The 17,200-nt window shown below is 39.3% G+C and overlaps 2 protein-coding genes across 2 annotated transcripts in view; both read left to right on the forward strand.

Moving 5' to 3' along the window:
* Positions 1 to 10,179, forward strand: part of LOC109986829 (E3 SUMO-protein ligase PIAS1-like) — a 52,953-nt gene extending 42,774 nt beyond the window's left edge. The window contains 5 exon segments of the mRNA XM_020637657.3: positions 1,029 to 1,165; positions 1,553 to 1,784; positions 2,944 to 3,083; positions 3,502 to 3,542; positions 5,271 to 10,179. Of these exon segments, the coding sequence (XP_020493313.2) occupies positions 1,029 to 1,165; positions 1,553 to 1,784; positions 2,944 to 3,083; positions 3,502 to 3,542; positions 5,271 to 5,624 (904 nt within the window). The 3' untranslated portion in view covers positions 5,625 to 10,179.
* Positions 10,180 to 10,290: 111 nt separating this feature from the next.
* LOC109986830 (relaxin-3 receptor 1-like) lies at positions 10,291 to 12,971 on the forward strand. The gene has a single exon (XM_020637658.3). The coding sequence runs from the start codon at positions 10,690 to 10,692 to the stop codon at positions 11,671 to 11,673; it is 984 nt and encodes a 327-aa protein (XP_020493314.1). The 5' UTR covers positions 10,291 to 10,689; the 3' UTR covers positions 11,674 to 12,971.
* Positions 12,972 to 17,200: the final 4,229 nt, after the last annotated feature.

Genomic DNA, 17,200 nt, shown 5'->3' on the forward strand with positions numbered 1-17,200 from the left:
CGCTGGTAGCACGGTGGTTAGTGAGCGCGCCCCTAGTATGGAGGCTGTAGTCCTCCAGGCGGGCGGCCCGGGTTCGAATCCAAACTGTGGCTCCTTTCCGCATGTCATTCCCCACTCTCTCTCTCTCTCCCTGATTTCTCTGTCCACTGACACTGATGTGTCTCTACAATAAAGGCACAAAACGCCCAAAAAATATTACAGTACTAGCTAATTCAGACTCTAAAAAGAAGTGTTAATCTTACATTTGTGTGTCAAAGAAAATGTCAACTCAAGGTCCACTTGTTAGATTATTTTTGCTCATATTTTTAACTAAATCTATATATATATATATATATATATATATATATATATATATATATATATAGATTATGTGTGTGTATATATTAAATATTATCTCAAGTTGTTGGTTTTTACAATAGAGTTGTACCACTTGGTTAATTGTTAAAAACAATCGAAAAACCGACTTTTAAAGAATCAATAAAGTGTTTCAGTTTTTTCTTGTCTGACACAACTCTGAACTTCTGCTGCTCACAAAAGGTTTCTCAATCCCATTCATCTTTAGACTTTTGTAGCAAGCAAACATTTTTTATTGAAATAAATATTGAAGTTTATCAATACGGCATGTTTAAAAACATGCTGCATTGATAAAAGGAGAGTTTGACAAGAGTGCTTCACAAATAAAATGGAATTGTACAACAACAGCAACGTCGGCTTAGATTCACAGCATGAATGTTCGATTCATGAGAAGTGTGTGAAGAATGTTTGTGAAGTAGCCTGCAGGTGATGAGCATATTATTGAAAAAGACAGAGTGTCCTTTCACTCACTGGAGTGTTTCATGCAGAGAGCCCTTTACAGAGCAGTGTTGATGTTAGACTGTTTAGAATAGACTTTATGTTTCTAAGAACTCATTTGAAGTGAAGGGGCTTTCCACTCTCCTCAGCCTTTGTTAAAAACCTCCACTAATTTCTGTGTGTTTGTGTACATTTTCTTGGCTGTGTTTGTGCATGACGTGTGTGTTTGCTCTCAGGCTTTTCGTGGAGATCCTGAACAGCTGCACGGACTGTGATGAGATCCAGTTTAAAGAGGATGGCAGCTGGGCCCCCATGAGGTCTAAGAAGGAAGTGCAAGAGGTCTCCTCTGCCTCATACAATAACGGGCTGGATGGTGAGACATGTCATGGGAGATGAGTGGGGACAGGGTGGATGAGAAACAGAAAGGATGCTTGTTTGAGCGGTAGGGGTAAGGTTACTCACGTCATGACGGCAGTGAGACAAAGCTGGGAGTAATTAAATGAGTATTATAGGATTCACGTAAGAGGAGAGGGCTCTTCATAGCGTTTACATCCCCACCCCTTTTTGTTTATGCATTGTCAGATTTGATTAGGTGAGGCATCAATCAGAAAGCCACAGAGTAAACCGCCTGTCTCCATAGTAACATACTGTATCACATATGTGGGCAAAGGGAATGTGCGTCCTCATCACAGTGCTGGCAGAAAATCATGATTTGAAATCTAAAAACACACTGAAAGATCATTTTGCTGCTTCTCTGCAGATTCATGTCGGACGTCTTCAGGCTCAGATCAGCGGAGCTCCTCGTCGTCCAGCCACGGCAACAGCAGCAGCAACAACAGCAAAAAAGTAGAGGTGATCGACTTGACACTCGACAGCTCCTCAGAAGATGAAGGACCAGATTCACCACCTCCGCCGCCGCCTCCACTCCCGCCTCCACCCAAAAGAGCATGCCCCTCTTTGTCCCCAACCTCGCCGCCTGTCATCAACAAAGGGTCAGACACAGCAACACTGTGATTGCATCTTTCTCCATACACTCTTTGTGTTCTGTAAAATGTGGAAATAAGGCTCATTTCAGCTGTTCAAGTGGGGAGTTGTGTATCAGGATCTTTGGAGTTTTGCACTCGAGCTCACAATTATGTTTTTATGTTTCATTTTTTTTTAGCACTCAGAGAAGTTGGCCGAGCGTTCTAGCTGAAGAGGCCCTGAGTCTTATTTCCTTTTTTGAGAATTAAACTAGAGAAAGGAAAATTTTTAAACGAGTTAAATTTCTGCACAAAATAATTTTGAAAAGTTTGTTCATAAGCGGAACAAAAACAAGATTTAATTAAATCATGGAGTATCAGGAATGATTGCTTAATATTTATAAGCTTACAAACAGATTTTATAGCACAGAAGTCAGAAGACTGGCTGGAAAATTGTTGTTATTTAAAAAAAAAAAATGCAAAATGTGTATGTACACATCTTGTTGGCAAAGATCAACTACAAATCCCAGAGTTCATCCCTGTAAGAGACATTTAATCACTGAGCTTAACATAATGTGTCACAATCAGCTCCAGACTGTGCTGTTATCACCTGTACATTCATCAGGTCAGTCTTTGGCTAAATTCAGCGACATACTGCCACATTCTGTGAACTACAACATCAATCCTCTACTGCTCTGGTTTGGGTCTCTATGTTCCTCTCCATAGCAACAGTGGCAGAGGCTCATAGGTGTTTGAGTTTTGAGAACCATCATTCTTACCTAAATGATGGATAAAGAAAATGGTTTTATTATCCGACTGTATAATCAGTACATTATCCAGAGAAGTCCTGTGTTTGCATGTTAGTAAAATATTTAGTTGAAAGACAATCCTGAAATGAAAATGCAGAAATATTTTACAAAGCAGCGGCCCTTCTGGTGGTACTGAAGAAGTTAATTCAAGCTCTGTAAAACTTCAACATCTGTTTTCTGTCAAATTAAAATTCATTTTGTGGATCTGCGTAGAAACCCAAGCACTCCGTCCCCTTTTTGATGAACCCTGTAGCTGTCAGTCTTCACACTTTTGTGCTTCAAGGTCGCCAGAGGACACATGAAATGAAAGCCTAATTATTTATTAAAAAGTCTTGTGCACCTCTTCATCTTTAAGCCTCCTCTCCCTCCTCTTCTTTCAGAGTGTTGAACCTGCACCACCAGGCGTCTCCCCTGAGCCGAACTCCCAGCATGCCCGCTGTGGACACCAGCTACATCCCTCCTGTCCCTCCACTTATACAGGACTACAGACCGTACTACCACACCCCCAATGACCTGTCAGGTACTGACAAACACACCCTGAACCACAGATGATTTAGAAATACTCCATTTAGTTTGAACACACTTGTAAATCTCTTACGAATATTACGTCCCATTCCAATTGTCCTCAGATATAAAATATTGTATTTCAGAATTGATATCCTTCAAATACAATATTTACAATCTGAGATGATGAACATTGATCGATTTAACTTATTTATATTCAACCATGAAAAGTAATTAAAACGGCTTCATCAAGAGTTGGAACAAACAGATACACACAAAGTGTTAATAGTCATGTAATCTAAAAACATTTCAACGCAGTAAACTGTATATTTGTGTTTATACTTACTTACAGTAAAAACACATTGTTTTATTTGCATTTGTGAGATTAATTTTTGTTGAACGCTCAGCATTGACGGTCTGTGCTTTAATTCCAGAGTTGAACTTCTTCTCTTTTCTCCAAGGCGACAATCATCAGGTTCGTACATCAGAGCATCACACCATGACAATGACTCACTGTTTGAATTCATGAATGACGCAATAATTAACATCAACCACTGTATCTGTTCTTATCAAAGTAATCCAGAGGAAACCCTTCACTGAGTGTATGACAAAGTCCTTTTTAGGAGTGAACATAGCAGTGATGAAAGATATGACTAATCATCACATTTTAAAGTATCAGACTTAACTTCTATCGCCCATAAACTGTCACACAGTCGGCTGCTGGTCATCTCAGCTGCTAATGTCGGTTTAACCTTGCAGTTATGTTGGTTGAATTATTTGAGGTAGTTAAAATTAAATAACAATGGGGCGCCGGAAAGCCTAGCAGTTATGTCCCGCGTCCCATGTACAGAGGCTGTAGTCCTTGTTGCAGCAGCCGTGGGTTCAAATTTGAATTTGAATTTATTTATTTGATAGGGACAATGCAATTTAACATAATTTCAATACAAAGCATGAAACTGATGTGCTGCATAAAGAGTATATAATAGCTATTGCTAATTTCCAACTCGTGTCCCCAGTTGGGCCAGAAATCCGACCTCTGTTCTTTGCTGCATGTTATCCCGCTCTCTCTGCTTCCAACAGGTCCTCTCTATTCAGCGGTCCTATCCAATAAATCTAAAAATGGCCTGAAAATACCTTTAAAAAAAGATAGTTCTTTATTTCTGATACTTTTACGTTCAGCTCTGTTTGGTTCTTATATTTAAAACCAACATTTTTAAATATTTTGCCTCCCAAATTACAAAAGAGGGTTTTTTTCTGACTTACCTTCCTTGGTGCAATATCTAAAGAAGATTCTCGAACGGTTTAATTTTTATTTTTTTATTTTTTTTCCTTGTGAGGGTGAAAGAATTTCATAATGCGCTTCATACAGAATCATAAAATTACATATAAGATATTTAACATCTCCTCCAGGCATCACTGTGAACAGTCTCCTAGTTTTCTTCTGGTAAATTGCTGCTCCTTAATGAAGACTATAGGCAGAGCTTTCTGTAGATAAGCAGAGATATTGCCTCTGAAATGATCTTGCTGGTGAATTTTTTTAATGTATTTTGAAGCTCTAAGCTAAGCATCACTAAAGAGCAAAGCCTAAACTACTAGCACAGCTGAATATCAGATGAGATAAGTATATGTATATATTTATCTATATAGTATGTTTTAAACAGTAAAGGGACGACAGACGACTTTGCTGTGTCAGGACATATGATTTGAAATATCATTTCACAGAAGGAAAAGATTAATCCAAAAGATTAATAACACATTTTAAAATCCCTGGATTATTCTGCATATCCCACCTGTGGCTTCAGCTGAATAATGTCACCAATAATATCAACTGTCTCGAGATTCTTGTGATTAATGTGTGACCTCAGCTACAGTGTGCTTTCGAAAAAGTCCATAAATGTTGCACTGTTACCAAACTCTGGAACATTTAAGCTCGTTATCTTGCCTCTTGCCTTGACCTTGCCTTTTTCCAGACTCACTAGCAAACGTCAGTGCTCAACAGCTTTGTGAAGATTTGCGCAGCTATAAGCTCAAAAATTATATCTACAATGGCAATAACATAAAATGAGATAATAGCATGACAAATAGGACTTCAAACACACATACATAGCTACTTTTAGTAGTTGGATCAATTCTGAAAATTAAGAGATGTAAACCTATGTCTGATGATCTCTTCTTGCCCTCTTGTGTTTCACACGCCCTTCAGCATTACAACATGGTGATGGCAGCAGCGGCCGCCGCTTCAGCCTCAGACGACCACGAGCTGCTTCTCAACCGCTTTCTCCCCTACACCACCTCCTCCTCCTCTTCGTCCCAGCTCTACTTAGACCAATCGGGAGCATCCTCGGTCAACTCGCTGACCGGGCAGACCAACGGGGCGAGCAACTCGGGCAGCACCAGCAGCCTGGTCTCGTCCAGCAGCCTGCGCGACACACACTCCACGCACTCGTCCTCACACTCCTCACACACACACCCCGGGGTGGTGGCCAGCAGGAGTAGCGCTGAGGCGGCAGTGGCAGCTATTTACGGCGGAATACCTGACGTTATATCATTGGACTGACTCGAGAAGAGTCGGGACTACACTTTGGGTCCAGCTGTTATCCGGTAACAAACATTTTACTGCAGGGTAAAGTTTTGATCCAGAAACTAGACTGGCCCCAAGTCTAGAAACTCATATAAGGGGTCATAATAAAAAGACAACCTATGGAGGAGCACTACTGTTAAGAGTGTGTAACTCTGAGTGCTGACGGTTCCTTTCTCTTTGACTGACCTGAGAACAGCACAGAGTCCTCATTTGAAGGGGTCAGCTGTGGACATGGCGCGTTGGTGAACTGACTTCAGATCAGAAGAAACCTGCGCAGGAGTTTACTGCCACACTACCGACCCCGCACAAGCAGCAGAGAAGCTACCTGAGCAAAAAAAAGCAAAAGAGGACGTCTCTTCTTTTTTTTTACAAAACAGACGAGTGGCGCCGTGTACAGAGAACAAAATATATTTTCCTCTTTTACTTTTGTATGTTAAATCAGAACATATTCAGTCTAGTGAGCTTCTTCAATCGCGTTTTTCCAGTGGACGACTGAGGTTGCTTGTTAGTTCTCACAGAAGCCCATACAGTACATACGCCTGTTGCCATGTGTTTATCCTTTCCTTCTGTTTGAGGCTCTTTCCTGCTTTGTTGTTTGTTTGTTTTTTCTTTTCTCCTTTAGAGACTTTAGTTCCCCTTTGCTTTTTATCTTTCTGGAGCTCTTTTTCGTCGTGATGAATTATGATTTCATCTATGTTATGACGAGAACTTTTTAGACACTGAATTTACAGTTTATTCATGTTCTAATAATTTTATTCTGCGTTTAGTTGTGTATACTATTTAAACATTTATAAATATCTATAAATATATAAATATGCATTCCCTCTGACCTTCAGGTGAATACTGTGGGGAGTGTGTAGGCATTTTTTTATAAATATTCTCTCCTTGATTTCCACCTTCACACAAAGACTTTGCAGACATACAGCATTTAGAAGAGGAGATTTTTAGACTATTTATACTCGCCAATTTTGAAGTTTTGAGCTGGAAGCGTATCTTTCTTTTTCTTTGCACAATGCCAAAAATAACATGCGATACCTTTGAAAAGGATAATGAAAGTGGAGATGAATCTGTGTGCCAGTGTTTTCAGTCAAGTGTCTACTCCTATGTTTTCAGCTGGTGTGTTTTTTTTTTGTGACACTTCAACTTTTATGTCCTTCTGTGTCTTGTCGTCTCAGTGTCTATGTTTTGTGCTTGACTGTTAAAAAGGAGTCACGATGAAAAGTCAAGCATCAGGCCTTTTTATAAAAACAGACGGGTTATAATGACATGTGAACAAGTTTAACTAGTGCCTGTTTGTGTGCATGCGTCACAGCGTGTTGAAGGACTCAAAGACTGTCTGAAATGGTCAAAAAAAAAACAACCGTTGTTTCGAAAAGACTGGAACCTCTGACAGTCTGGACAATATGTTTGGGAGTCATCTTTGGGAAACTGCTCGTGTTATAGTGTAGAGGAGTATAAGCAGACAGTTTAGTGCTTTAGAAGGAGATCTGGACATGCCAACTTAGGCCGGGCACAAAGCCGGATGGTTTAAAAACACACGACCCCATCAGTCACTCATTCATTGAGCGATGTTGAAGTGTTAAAGCGAGGCAGAGGTTTGGGAATACCTTGGATGTTCTCGCAATTCAGCCGGAAAAAAAAAAAAAAACGCAGTTTGCTCATGAATGTATTGTACAATTTTAGAGGTGGACACGCTTTTGGTCTTTTTGCTTTCATGTCAGTTAGAACATGAAGACGTTCTATAGCGATCTGCTAAAGTCTGGTCACATTGAGGCTGACATACAGTAGACCTGGTCCCCTGTCTTTAGCCTGAATCCCCTCTCTCAGCCTCTCCTGGATGTCAGACTTCCAGACGTCTGAAGTTCAATTCAAAGTCTCATTATTCCGACCATGATGAGATAATCACTTCTGAGTGCAGCCGCCCTCATCAGACATACCCTCCTCTCCTCCTGAAACTATCTGGGAGACTTATTCAAGCCCCCGAAACCCCTCTTCCCTTCCTCCCTCTCTCTTATAATGCATCAAGTTTATTTCCTGTTATTCTCATGGAAGCTGACCCCCCCCGGCTCTCACTCTATTGATCAGAGCAAGTCGTGTATTTCCTGTGTTGTGCAGTATTTTATTTATTTTGTATTCTTATTTCAATATATTATATTTTTACATATTGTATGATTTCCATGGGTGACTCACTGTCGCCAGGGAGCTTTTGTGATTTGATTTAATTTAATATGGATTTTATTATTCTTTGCCAGCAGCGCTATTTATCAAAAAGGTACCGCTTAGTTATTCGTCATGGAAAAAGCTGTGTGTGATTTAATGGGAGATGACATAAGTGACACTTTATTGTAAGGGCACTAGACACAGTCGTAATTTATATGTGCACCATGATTTCATTCAGTTATACATTCAAGATGGTTTATGACTTCCTTTTGTTCTCCATTAAGAACTGATCAAGTCCCTGTGAGGCTATGTGATAACTCCATGCTTAATGGATCATCTATTAATGATAAACTCAGTTACTGCCAACATCAGTCTGTATGCCATCACATAAGCAAGAATCCAGTTATGCTGAAAAAGCAGCCGTACTTATTCTGAAATGAAATATGAAGCTGTTTTTTTTTTTAATTTCCTAATTGAAGATTTCTGAAATGACATCAGCCTTGACAGAGTTCATTATCGGTACACAGCTTTGCTCTAGAATGAAATATTGTAAAAGTTAGTATTGTTGTCTTTAAAGACATGAGCGTTCCCCAGAGGCTGATCCAGCTGACGTAGATGATCTTCTGAATTTCATCTTGCTCAAACTGTTAGCTTGTCCGATGACTAATCGCTTACTGCCTGAAAAACTAACCCCACTCCCGCCAGCCTCAGCTGTACATTGTGATTTTTGCTAAAAAGGTAATGCTCACGTTACAACAGGCTAAAGTAATGGTATCACATTGTAACACTATTACAATCAGCCAAACATTATGACCACCTATGCAAGCCAGTGTATCATTTGCAATCTTACTTTTTTAGTTTAGCTTTACGCAGAGGAGCTAGCTCATGTAGATTCTTGGTCATGCTTCTTTAAAGTAAACAGTCAATGTAGACTTTGAAGTGTGCATCAGTCTACTCGCTGTTTTGCCAGCTGGCACATGTTCGTCATTATCTTATGTGCTAACCCTCAAATTCTTTAAGCAACTGCAAAAAAAAACAAAAAAAAACAACGTAAACAACAGGATGAAATGACTCGCACGCTAGCTTCTCAAAATAAATGTTTTGAAGATGCAGGGCTAATTATCGAGCTTATTGTCATGGCATATGAATGAATGGACAAAGTGTCTTTGAGTTAATGTTCATTGACTGAGGATCCATTAAGCATCATGCAAATGAATCACTTCTGAATGTTGAGCAGCATGAACTCAAAACACATGCTGAATCAATTAAAATCCTCATGACTTTTTCATTATTTCTACATGACTCAAATTTTATTTATTAAAACGTCCTCTTCTGTCCTCACACTTGTCTTTAGACGATGCAGCAGATAACGAAGACATCCATGAAGTGGGAGTGCAGACCATGTTGAATGTGTTTCTATGCTTTATAATGGGGTCTACAAGGAAATCACACCTTCCTCACCCTCCCACTTATTTCCTGATTTGAAGTGTGCACAGCTCCACCCTGTGGTTCACTTGTTATTTTTCTGAGAGAGAGACAAGAGGTCATACAGTAGCTGTTCCTTTTTGATTTAAACAAACTGAGCTTTTGTCTTTTAGAATATATCAAGTTGTCGGGCTATGTGTGAGGCTGCTGCATCTTATTCCCTCTCTATGCTTGAGTCACACGCAGGTGTTAACACGTTGTTTGCTGAAGCAGCTTACTGTATGTGTTTTCTGCTTCACCTGTTACTGGAGACTTCACCTAAATATGGGTCTGCTCAGACTGAAACGAGCGGAGTAACGCCACTATTATCAGTAATATTTGCAGTGTTTTCAAAATTCTCCATGGGCAACCTTGAGAAAGCAGCCAAATGTTCTGGTTGTCACTTTAGATAAAAAGGGAAAAATCTACAATGTGTATATTATGTCTGTATCAAAACCCGAAAGCTGAAAATGAAGATCCAAACGTGGGTGTTTGATGTCTGTTTGTATGCTTTTTGTGTGTCAGTTCAGAGCGAGAGAATAAATTAATTTATATATTTTTTAGAAAATCAAAGCTGTACTATTATTAAAAAAAAGGACTGTGGCCAATAAAGAGTCTTAAACAAGTGAAATAATCTCAAAGTCAGACTCGAGTCGACATCTGCACTCACTGCCTTAAAAACATTCACAGGTTCAGTTTCACGGCTCCAAATCTGAGAGACAAATCTTTAAAAAGGCTTTTCAAGGAGGGCAAGGAGAAGACAGTGTACAGTAGACCTTTGTCAGTTTGTACAACATATACCAAGTGAAAAAAAAATATTTATTACATGCATTGAAGAAATTGTTTACTTATTGAATGTTACCTGTTTATGTAGAAAAGTTTAGATGTAATAAAATGCATTCTGTTATTTCTTTGTGCTTCCCTTTATTTTTGAAGTACTGTGTTAATGTTATATTGAGAAACGAGCACTGGGTGGCAGCAGAGAGTCGTTTTGGTCAATTCCCTCCATGCTTCGCAGGTACAAAAACCAATTACGCACAATTAATCAGCTCCAGTCCTTGCTTTCATGAAATTGACTAAATATATTCTCAACGTGAACCTCTGATTCCATTAGCAGACGTTTATTTTTGGATCATAACTGATGGTGGAGCTTCGCGCTTAGAGGAGGGTCCTTTACGCACAAAACTGATGGACGAATCACACCTAATGTTCAGCCATACATTCGTTCTATTGTGGATGTTGAATGATTGTGCGTCTTGGAGAGCAGAGCAGAGCAGAGGGGGAGGACAGAGCAGGAGGGTGGGCAGGATTCAGATGAAGGATTGGTTGACGGCATGGCATCATGGACCAAGTCTATTAAAACATCAATGTTTCTCTCAGGTTTCAATATAGAAAAGTTTGCGAGCCTGGTGACACCATGAGCGAAGAAAACGAGAGCGTGTGCTTAAACAGCTCCATGGACGCGGACTGCTTCAGCAACCTGGAGGACATCGACGTGACAGCAGACGGGAGTCCGATCCTAAGATTCCTCATCTGCCTGGTTTATTCTGTGGTCTGCGCTGTGGGTCTGATGGGCAACGTGCTCGTCCTCTTCTTCATCAGAGTCAAACACGAAAGGAAGAAGTCTAGAGTGAACTTTTTCGTGTTCAACTTGGCAGTGACGGACCTGCAGTTCGTGCTCACGCTGCCCTTCTGGGCCGTGGACACCGTGCTGGACTTCAGCTGGCCGTTTGGAGACGCCATGTGCAAAATCATCCTCTCTGTCACCGTGATGAACATGTACGCGAGTGTGTTTTTTCTCACAGCCATGAGTGTGACCCGCTACTGGTCAGTAGCCTCAGCTCTGAACAACAGCACTGGGCAAAGGTCCTGTTCCTCCAAATGGATCTGCGCAATCATTTGGACAGTGGCGACTCTGGCGACTGCGCCGACTTCGATCTTCTCCACTGTCAGCAACGTAACCGGAGAAAAGCTGTGTCTGCTGAAGTTTCCTGGTGGACAGTACTGGCTTGCAGTTTATCACATACAAAAAATACTTGTAGGTTTTGTTTTACCATTCTGCATTGTGACCATCAGCTACATTATGCTGCTGCGTTTCATCCGCCTTAGGAGCATGAAAACAAGCAACCCCAAACGGAGATCCCAAGTCACCAAATCCATCACCATAGTCGTGTTGTCCTTCTTCCTTTGCTGGATGCCGAACCATGCAATCACCCTGTGGAGTGTCCTGGTCAAACTGAACGTTGCAAATTGGGACAAAGCGTACTACATAGTGCACACTTATGTGTTCCCTCTGACTGTCTGCCTGGCGCACACCAACAGCTGCCTGAACCCGATTATTTATTGTCTCATGAGGAAGGAGTTCAGGAATAAACTGAGAGGTCTGATTCGCAGGGGATAGACTGTATTTGAACTTGTTTTGGATTAACTGAATTTGCGCAAAACATATTGACAAATACTAACCAAGATGCGGCGACTGCGTAAAGAAAAAAGGGGCATTTAGAGAGAAGGGCGACCTGTCATGGACCCAGTGCGCACAGGTTACACCCCTTCTATAAGTGACTCGATACTTCTCATGTAAAATGTTACTTCTACCACTGCTTCATGTCTTTAAAGGCTTGTAAAATGTGGCAAAGTTCTATATATAACCCACCACAGCTAACATAAGGCTGTATACGCAAGGAATGTCTAAATATGTGTTTACATTTTGCGCTTACGACTATTGTTGCACTGTTTGATAAATAGCAATTAGGTTTAATGTATTCACAGTCTGAGAAACTGCGTGCGTAATTGCGAATGAAAACGTATTAAGCATTGCTGTGCACGAGTATTCATTATGTGATCAATGGTATTAAGCGTGGAAATCTCTCGCAGCAGGTATCTGCATGTACATACTTGGACACCTGTAGTCTTAATTCTAGCGCCACCTGCATCTTTCCTGTTCTTCTCGTGATACTTGTTTTGTCTGAATAAAACACAGAGCACATGGAAAGCAAGTGAGTGCTGTTAAAATCCGTATTTGAATGTTTTTGGCAAATGATGTAACTGAATGTAAAAATGATGTGTTAACTCTGACAGTCGTGGATGCAACAACACCTCATCACCTTCTGATGTAAAGGGATTGCACAAACGGTAACAACATGTATAAAATGTGATTGTTGTAAATACGCCAAAAAAAAAAAAAAAACAGTGTTCCCCATTATGTGTAATTATAAGAGTGTTCTCACATTGTCACATGTTTAATAGCTGATAATGCACAAGTCAAAGCACAACAGGTTTTAGTCAGAAGAAAGTGAATATAGATATAACATGAAATCTCCCTTACGTCCTTCTATATTGTTTTTAACTTGTTCAGCATTTTGTTCAACTGAAAGGTGCTTCATAAAATAAACTTCGAATTTACTTTCACCTAAACGCCACACGGGCGGATGATAGAGAGAGATTTATTTTCTCTAAAACTTCTTTCCAAACCATGAGGATAAGGGAGGGCAAGAGCACTACAAGGCATGTGCACAAAGTTCTCTCTGAATGCGTGAGAGCTGCAGAGCATATGCATACACACCTGGGTGTCCTAGAGGACCCTAGAAATGAGGGTCTGATCTTGTGTTAATGTATGGGCAATGTCTTTAGTTGTTGATTGGATTTGAGTTGACTAAATATAAAATGTTCACGTGAATAGAAAGTAAAGTGTCTATTTTCCTCTCGTGCCTGTTATTCATGACAAAGACAAAATTTCTTCTGTTTAGATTGCATTTATGTTCTGAGGTGTTTTGACGTACTCACACACTGCACGTCATAATGTACAAGCATGTGTTTCACCAGCAGAGATTTTGTAGGCATAGCAACAGTGTTACCTCCACTGACTTTATTGAAGCTTGCTGCTGTACTCTTTTAAGGTACCCACTTAACCAGAAATTAATCGTATATAAAAAAAAAAAGAGCTCCGACTTGCTGATTGACCAAAGTGCAATTGTAAAGATTTAAGTGATTTTCCAAATATAGCTAAATTTAAAAAAAACAAAAGCGGACAATACACACACAGGAGAATTGGTTCAATTATTGTTTGATGTGAAAGTAAATGATAGGATTGTATAGGATACGATATGTTAAACTGGCAGATATTAAGAAAAATATTAAGAGGTTTATTTTCAAAGTTCAGGGTCTTTATAGGATGATGAAAGAAGGGATTTATGAATGAAAAGATTCAAGTATTTATTCAGCTGAGTACAAGACATTAAAGGTTGGGAGCGCTGCTTGGGTCCTCAATGGAGCTGAACAGCAAACAGGTGCTCTTTGGGGAGGGTGGACCGATACAATGAAAAAATAGGCTTGATGTGTTTATCACTGAAGTGAATAAAATGCTCCTCTGAGTCTGAAGAGTAAAGTAAACAAACACAAAAAGATATCCAAGGCACTCTGTTCCATTACAAAATAAAAGGCATAGTTTAGCAGAGTTAAGGGATTTGAAAGCAACAATTTAGACAGTAAGGTGGCTTTAAATATACTTTATACAATTCAATATGAGGCTGAGTATGTTACGTACAAAAAAATGGTTTTAAAAACGTTCCTTTTCACAATGGTTATCAAATGTGAAACACTACAATTATCTTTTAAAACAAAACCTTCATGTAATGTTTTAAACTGATAAATTACCTGCAAACAAAACAGCAACATTTTAAAGGCATAAAGGTGATTATATATTTTGTTAATGTCAGGGTCAAATGACCCAACAAAGACTATTCAACACCACTTACAATGTCACCCTCACTATGAGACATAAAACATTTGTACAAATCTTAAAGAAGTATATTACAAACATAGAATACCAACAACCTGTCTGATGGAGAACAAAGAGCCAACTGAGACAGAGAGTTGTTACTTACAAAGTTGATATTGTCTCATTTATGTCTTTCAAACTCAAGGTTTTTATGTTATTGAATCAACAGCTAACTAAAAGAAAACAGCATCTGTGGAGCACAATGTATCTGCAGTACGCTGTATAAACTGTGACAGAGGAGTTTTTCTCCGGCTGTGACTTTATTCCAGCTAAAGCTCTTTTTTCAAATATTCCCCTCCTCTGTGTCTCTGTGTTGTGGTACTGCGTATAAACTCTGGTTGAACTATTCACCCATTATCAATACTATTTACTCAATAAGCTAATACCTCAATGCTTTTATAACATTCTTAGTAATAGCTGTCCACATTTGGGAAGCTCTTCATACTAACAAAGTAAACAGGGTTGCCTGGGCTACCAGATCCTGCTCATGTATGCAGGCATGAAAACTACAAAAAAAAAAACATGCAGACTCTCATCATGCCCAAACCTCCATGTGCCAAAGTGTCAATCAAACAGTTGGAAGCTATTGTTTTATCCAGTCCCCTATAGGTGCTGAACTCTGATGATACACTATTAGCAAAAGAACAATGTCCTACAGTCAATGACTTCAACATGTAACACTTTTAACGTTGTACATTACAGAGTCGTAATTAGCCTTTGTGTTTTCAGTGTGAAAAGTACAATGACATTTCTCGGCTCTATTTTATGTGAGCAAATTTCTAGCATCATGCGCTCATGTTTCTGTGATATTTTCATTTTGATTCCATTTTAATTCTCTCTGTCAATGTTTCAGAAACTATTTTGCAAAGGCAACAAATAAAAAAGATCAAAAGGAAATCTAAAGAAATTAAAATTATGTATTCATGAATGATGTAACTAGCTTTGTTTGTTGCTCCTGGGACAAAAAGAGTGGACGCTTCTCTGCCAATAATGAAAGATGCAGACAAAATCATAAATAGTGACGCAGGTTTTTACACTTCAGCGTTTTTTTTCTGAAGTAAAACCAAAGTAGGTTATTTACAAAAAGTCCTGTGTTTCTCATATACTCTATTCAACATTTGTACCAAATAACAAGTCTTTTTGACATTGTAAAATGATTCTGTGTTTTTTTTCTCATGCAGTACCTCATCAATAATCTCTTCAGGGTCCCATTAGGCCTGTGGTTTCCATTTGAGCTTGACCTCATATAAACACTTTTTCAAGCAATGAAAAGATGTTTATTGGTTTTGAAAGGGTAATTAGTTAGAGAGCTGTGGTCTGGCTCTTCCTCTGGGGATGTTAGTGGACATTTCCAACTATGAGGGAGTCAATATGTTGCAAAAAAATGTGCATCAGTGCATCACAGGACAATGAACCTACATTTAATAGTTGATGCAGTGGTCTTTTATCGGACAACACATCTTTTCAACCCAAGTACTTCCCCTTTATCTTTTATGTAAAATGTCTAAAAATGGCGTTGCGCTCAAACTGACCTTTCATTCTTTAGTGTAGCCGTACTCACTGCAATTTGTTCTACTCAACTGGCATACTAAGAAGAGCGTGAGAGAAAACCTCAAATACTGATAAATGATCGTTTGATTGACACAAAAGTATGTTGTAATCAAATCCATATGACAGTGCAACGCGCACTTCAGTTCATGAGAAATGTGTGACCCTAAAAAAACATGTTTACAGGCCAAAAATAAAGGCTGAGAAACCTTAAAATAGTGACTCCACAAAAATGTACGATTTTTTAAGTCTGCAGCCCGACAACTTTGCCAAATTTACCAACGCTTAGTGTATTATAGGCATTGTGGGAACTTTTTGAAGTATAGGTGATTTTCCACTTGTGCAATATAACCTGTGCTGATAGAAAAATATATAAACCTCCTTAGGAAGGTCAAAACTACAGAACACAGCACAGTAGTAATCTATCATCATTGTAACAGTAATGTGGCGTCTTTTATTTGACCTTTATTGTTCTGTTGTTTTTGGGACTGCTTATGTGTGTTTGTTCTTTTTCTTTCTGTTTTGATGTGCTTGTAATCTCAATGTCATAAACTTCAATATCCTTTTGAGAATAAATGAAGGTTGGAAAATGTCTAAGTGGCAATATATGATATCAGCATAAGCCCCAGCATAACCAAAAACATCGGCAGTCTTCTGATACGATCGTTAAAAAACGTCACCACAGCAGGTACAAAAGAATTCCTTCCTCTGAAGAGCCCCCCGTCTTGAAAAGAAATGAGCTAAAATAACTTGTTCCCTGAGAACATTGGACATCCTGCTGTTGTAAAACCTGGCTGTTTTTACCTGCTCTTTTGTAATGTTAACAGACAAAGAGTAAGGTATTTTACCTGCTTTTTGTAAATTGTCTTGAGATAACACTTGTTATGAGTTGACGCTATACAAATAGATTGAATTGAATTGAATTGAATTAAAACACTGTGCAGCTTTCTGACTGCGCTTTGCTGTATCATCACCTGCAGCAGGCGGGGAGTCAGGCTAATTTTGGATGCTCAGTGATAGTTCATTGATCTTGCTCCTGTCATCTTACTTTAAGCATCACAAGCAACACCTGCTGCATTTATGACACACACACACACACACACACACACACACACAGGAGTGACCTGCAGACATCAAGCAGTTCTACATGAGGAAAACAAGCCTGGACTGGACTCGATTGCATTGCTGTTCTCTTTGTAGTCAAATGACACTGAGGTAACCTTCCTATAACAGGAAACCAATTCAGCATCATCAAAGGTCATTGCAACCTTTTTCATACTCACTCAAAACATCCATTTAAAAACTTTCCAGGGGGGGGGGGGGGGGCACTGCACTGCCTCCAGGGACGTGTGACAGGCTCTCACACATCAGTCTGTATAATAAGTCTGTTCTGTTTCAATTAAGATGCAGACACGTGATGATTTTAGACAGAAATGTTTTAGTCAAGGTGAAAATTGAGGCTGGGCGAATAGAATAGCTAACAACAGCACAATGTGTTATAAATTTAAATCCCCTTGAACATCAAATACTCTTCTATATCAATGTTTTGCTTTTGCCAGAAGAATCTTAAAAACGCCTATAAAGTATGGAGGACGAGACCTGA

This window comes from Labrus bergylta, chromosome 3, assembly GCF_963930695.1.
Source record: "Labrus bergylta chromosome 3, fLabBer1.1, whole genome shotgun sequence".
Taxonomy (NCBI): domain Eukaryota; kingdom Metazoa; phylum Chordata; class Actinopteri; order Labriformes; family Labridae; genus Labrus; species Labrus bergylta.

Bases quoted from the DNA above. Each gene is read 5' to 3' on its own strand.
- LOC109986830 (XM_020637658.3), top strand. From the start codon at position 10,690: ATGAGCGAAGAAAACGAGAGCGTGTGCTTAAACAGCTCCATGGACGCG.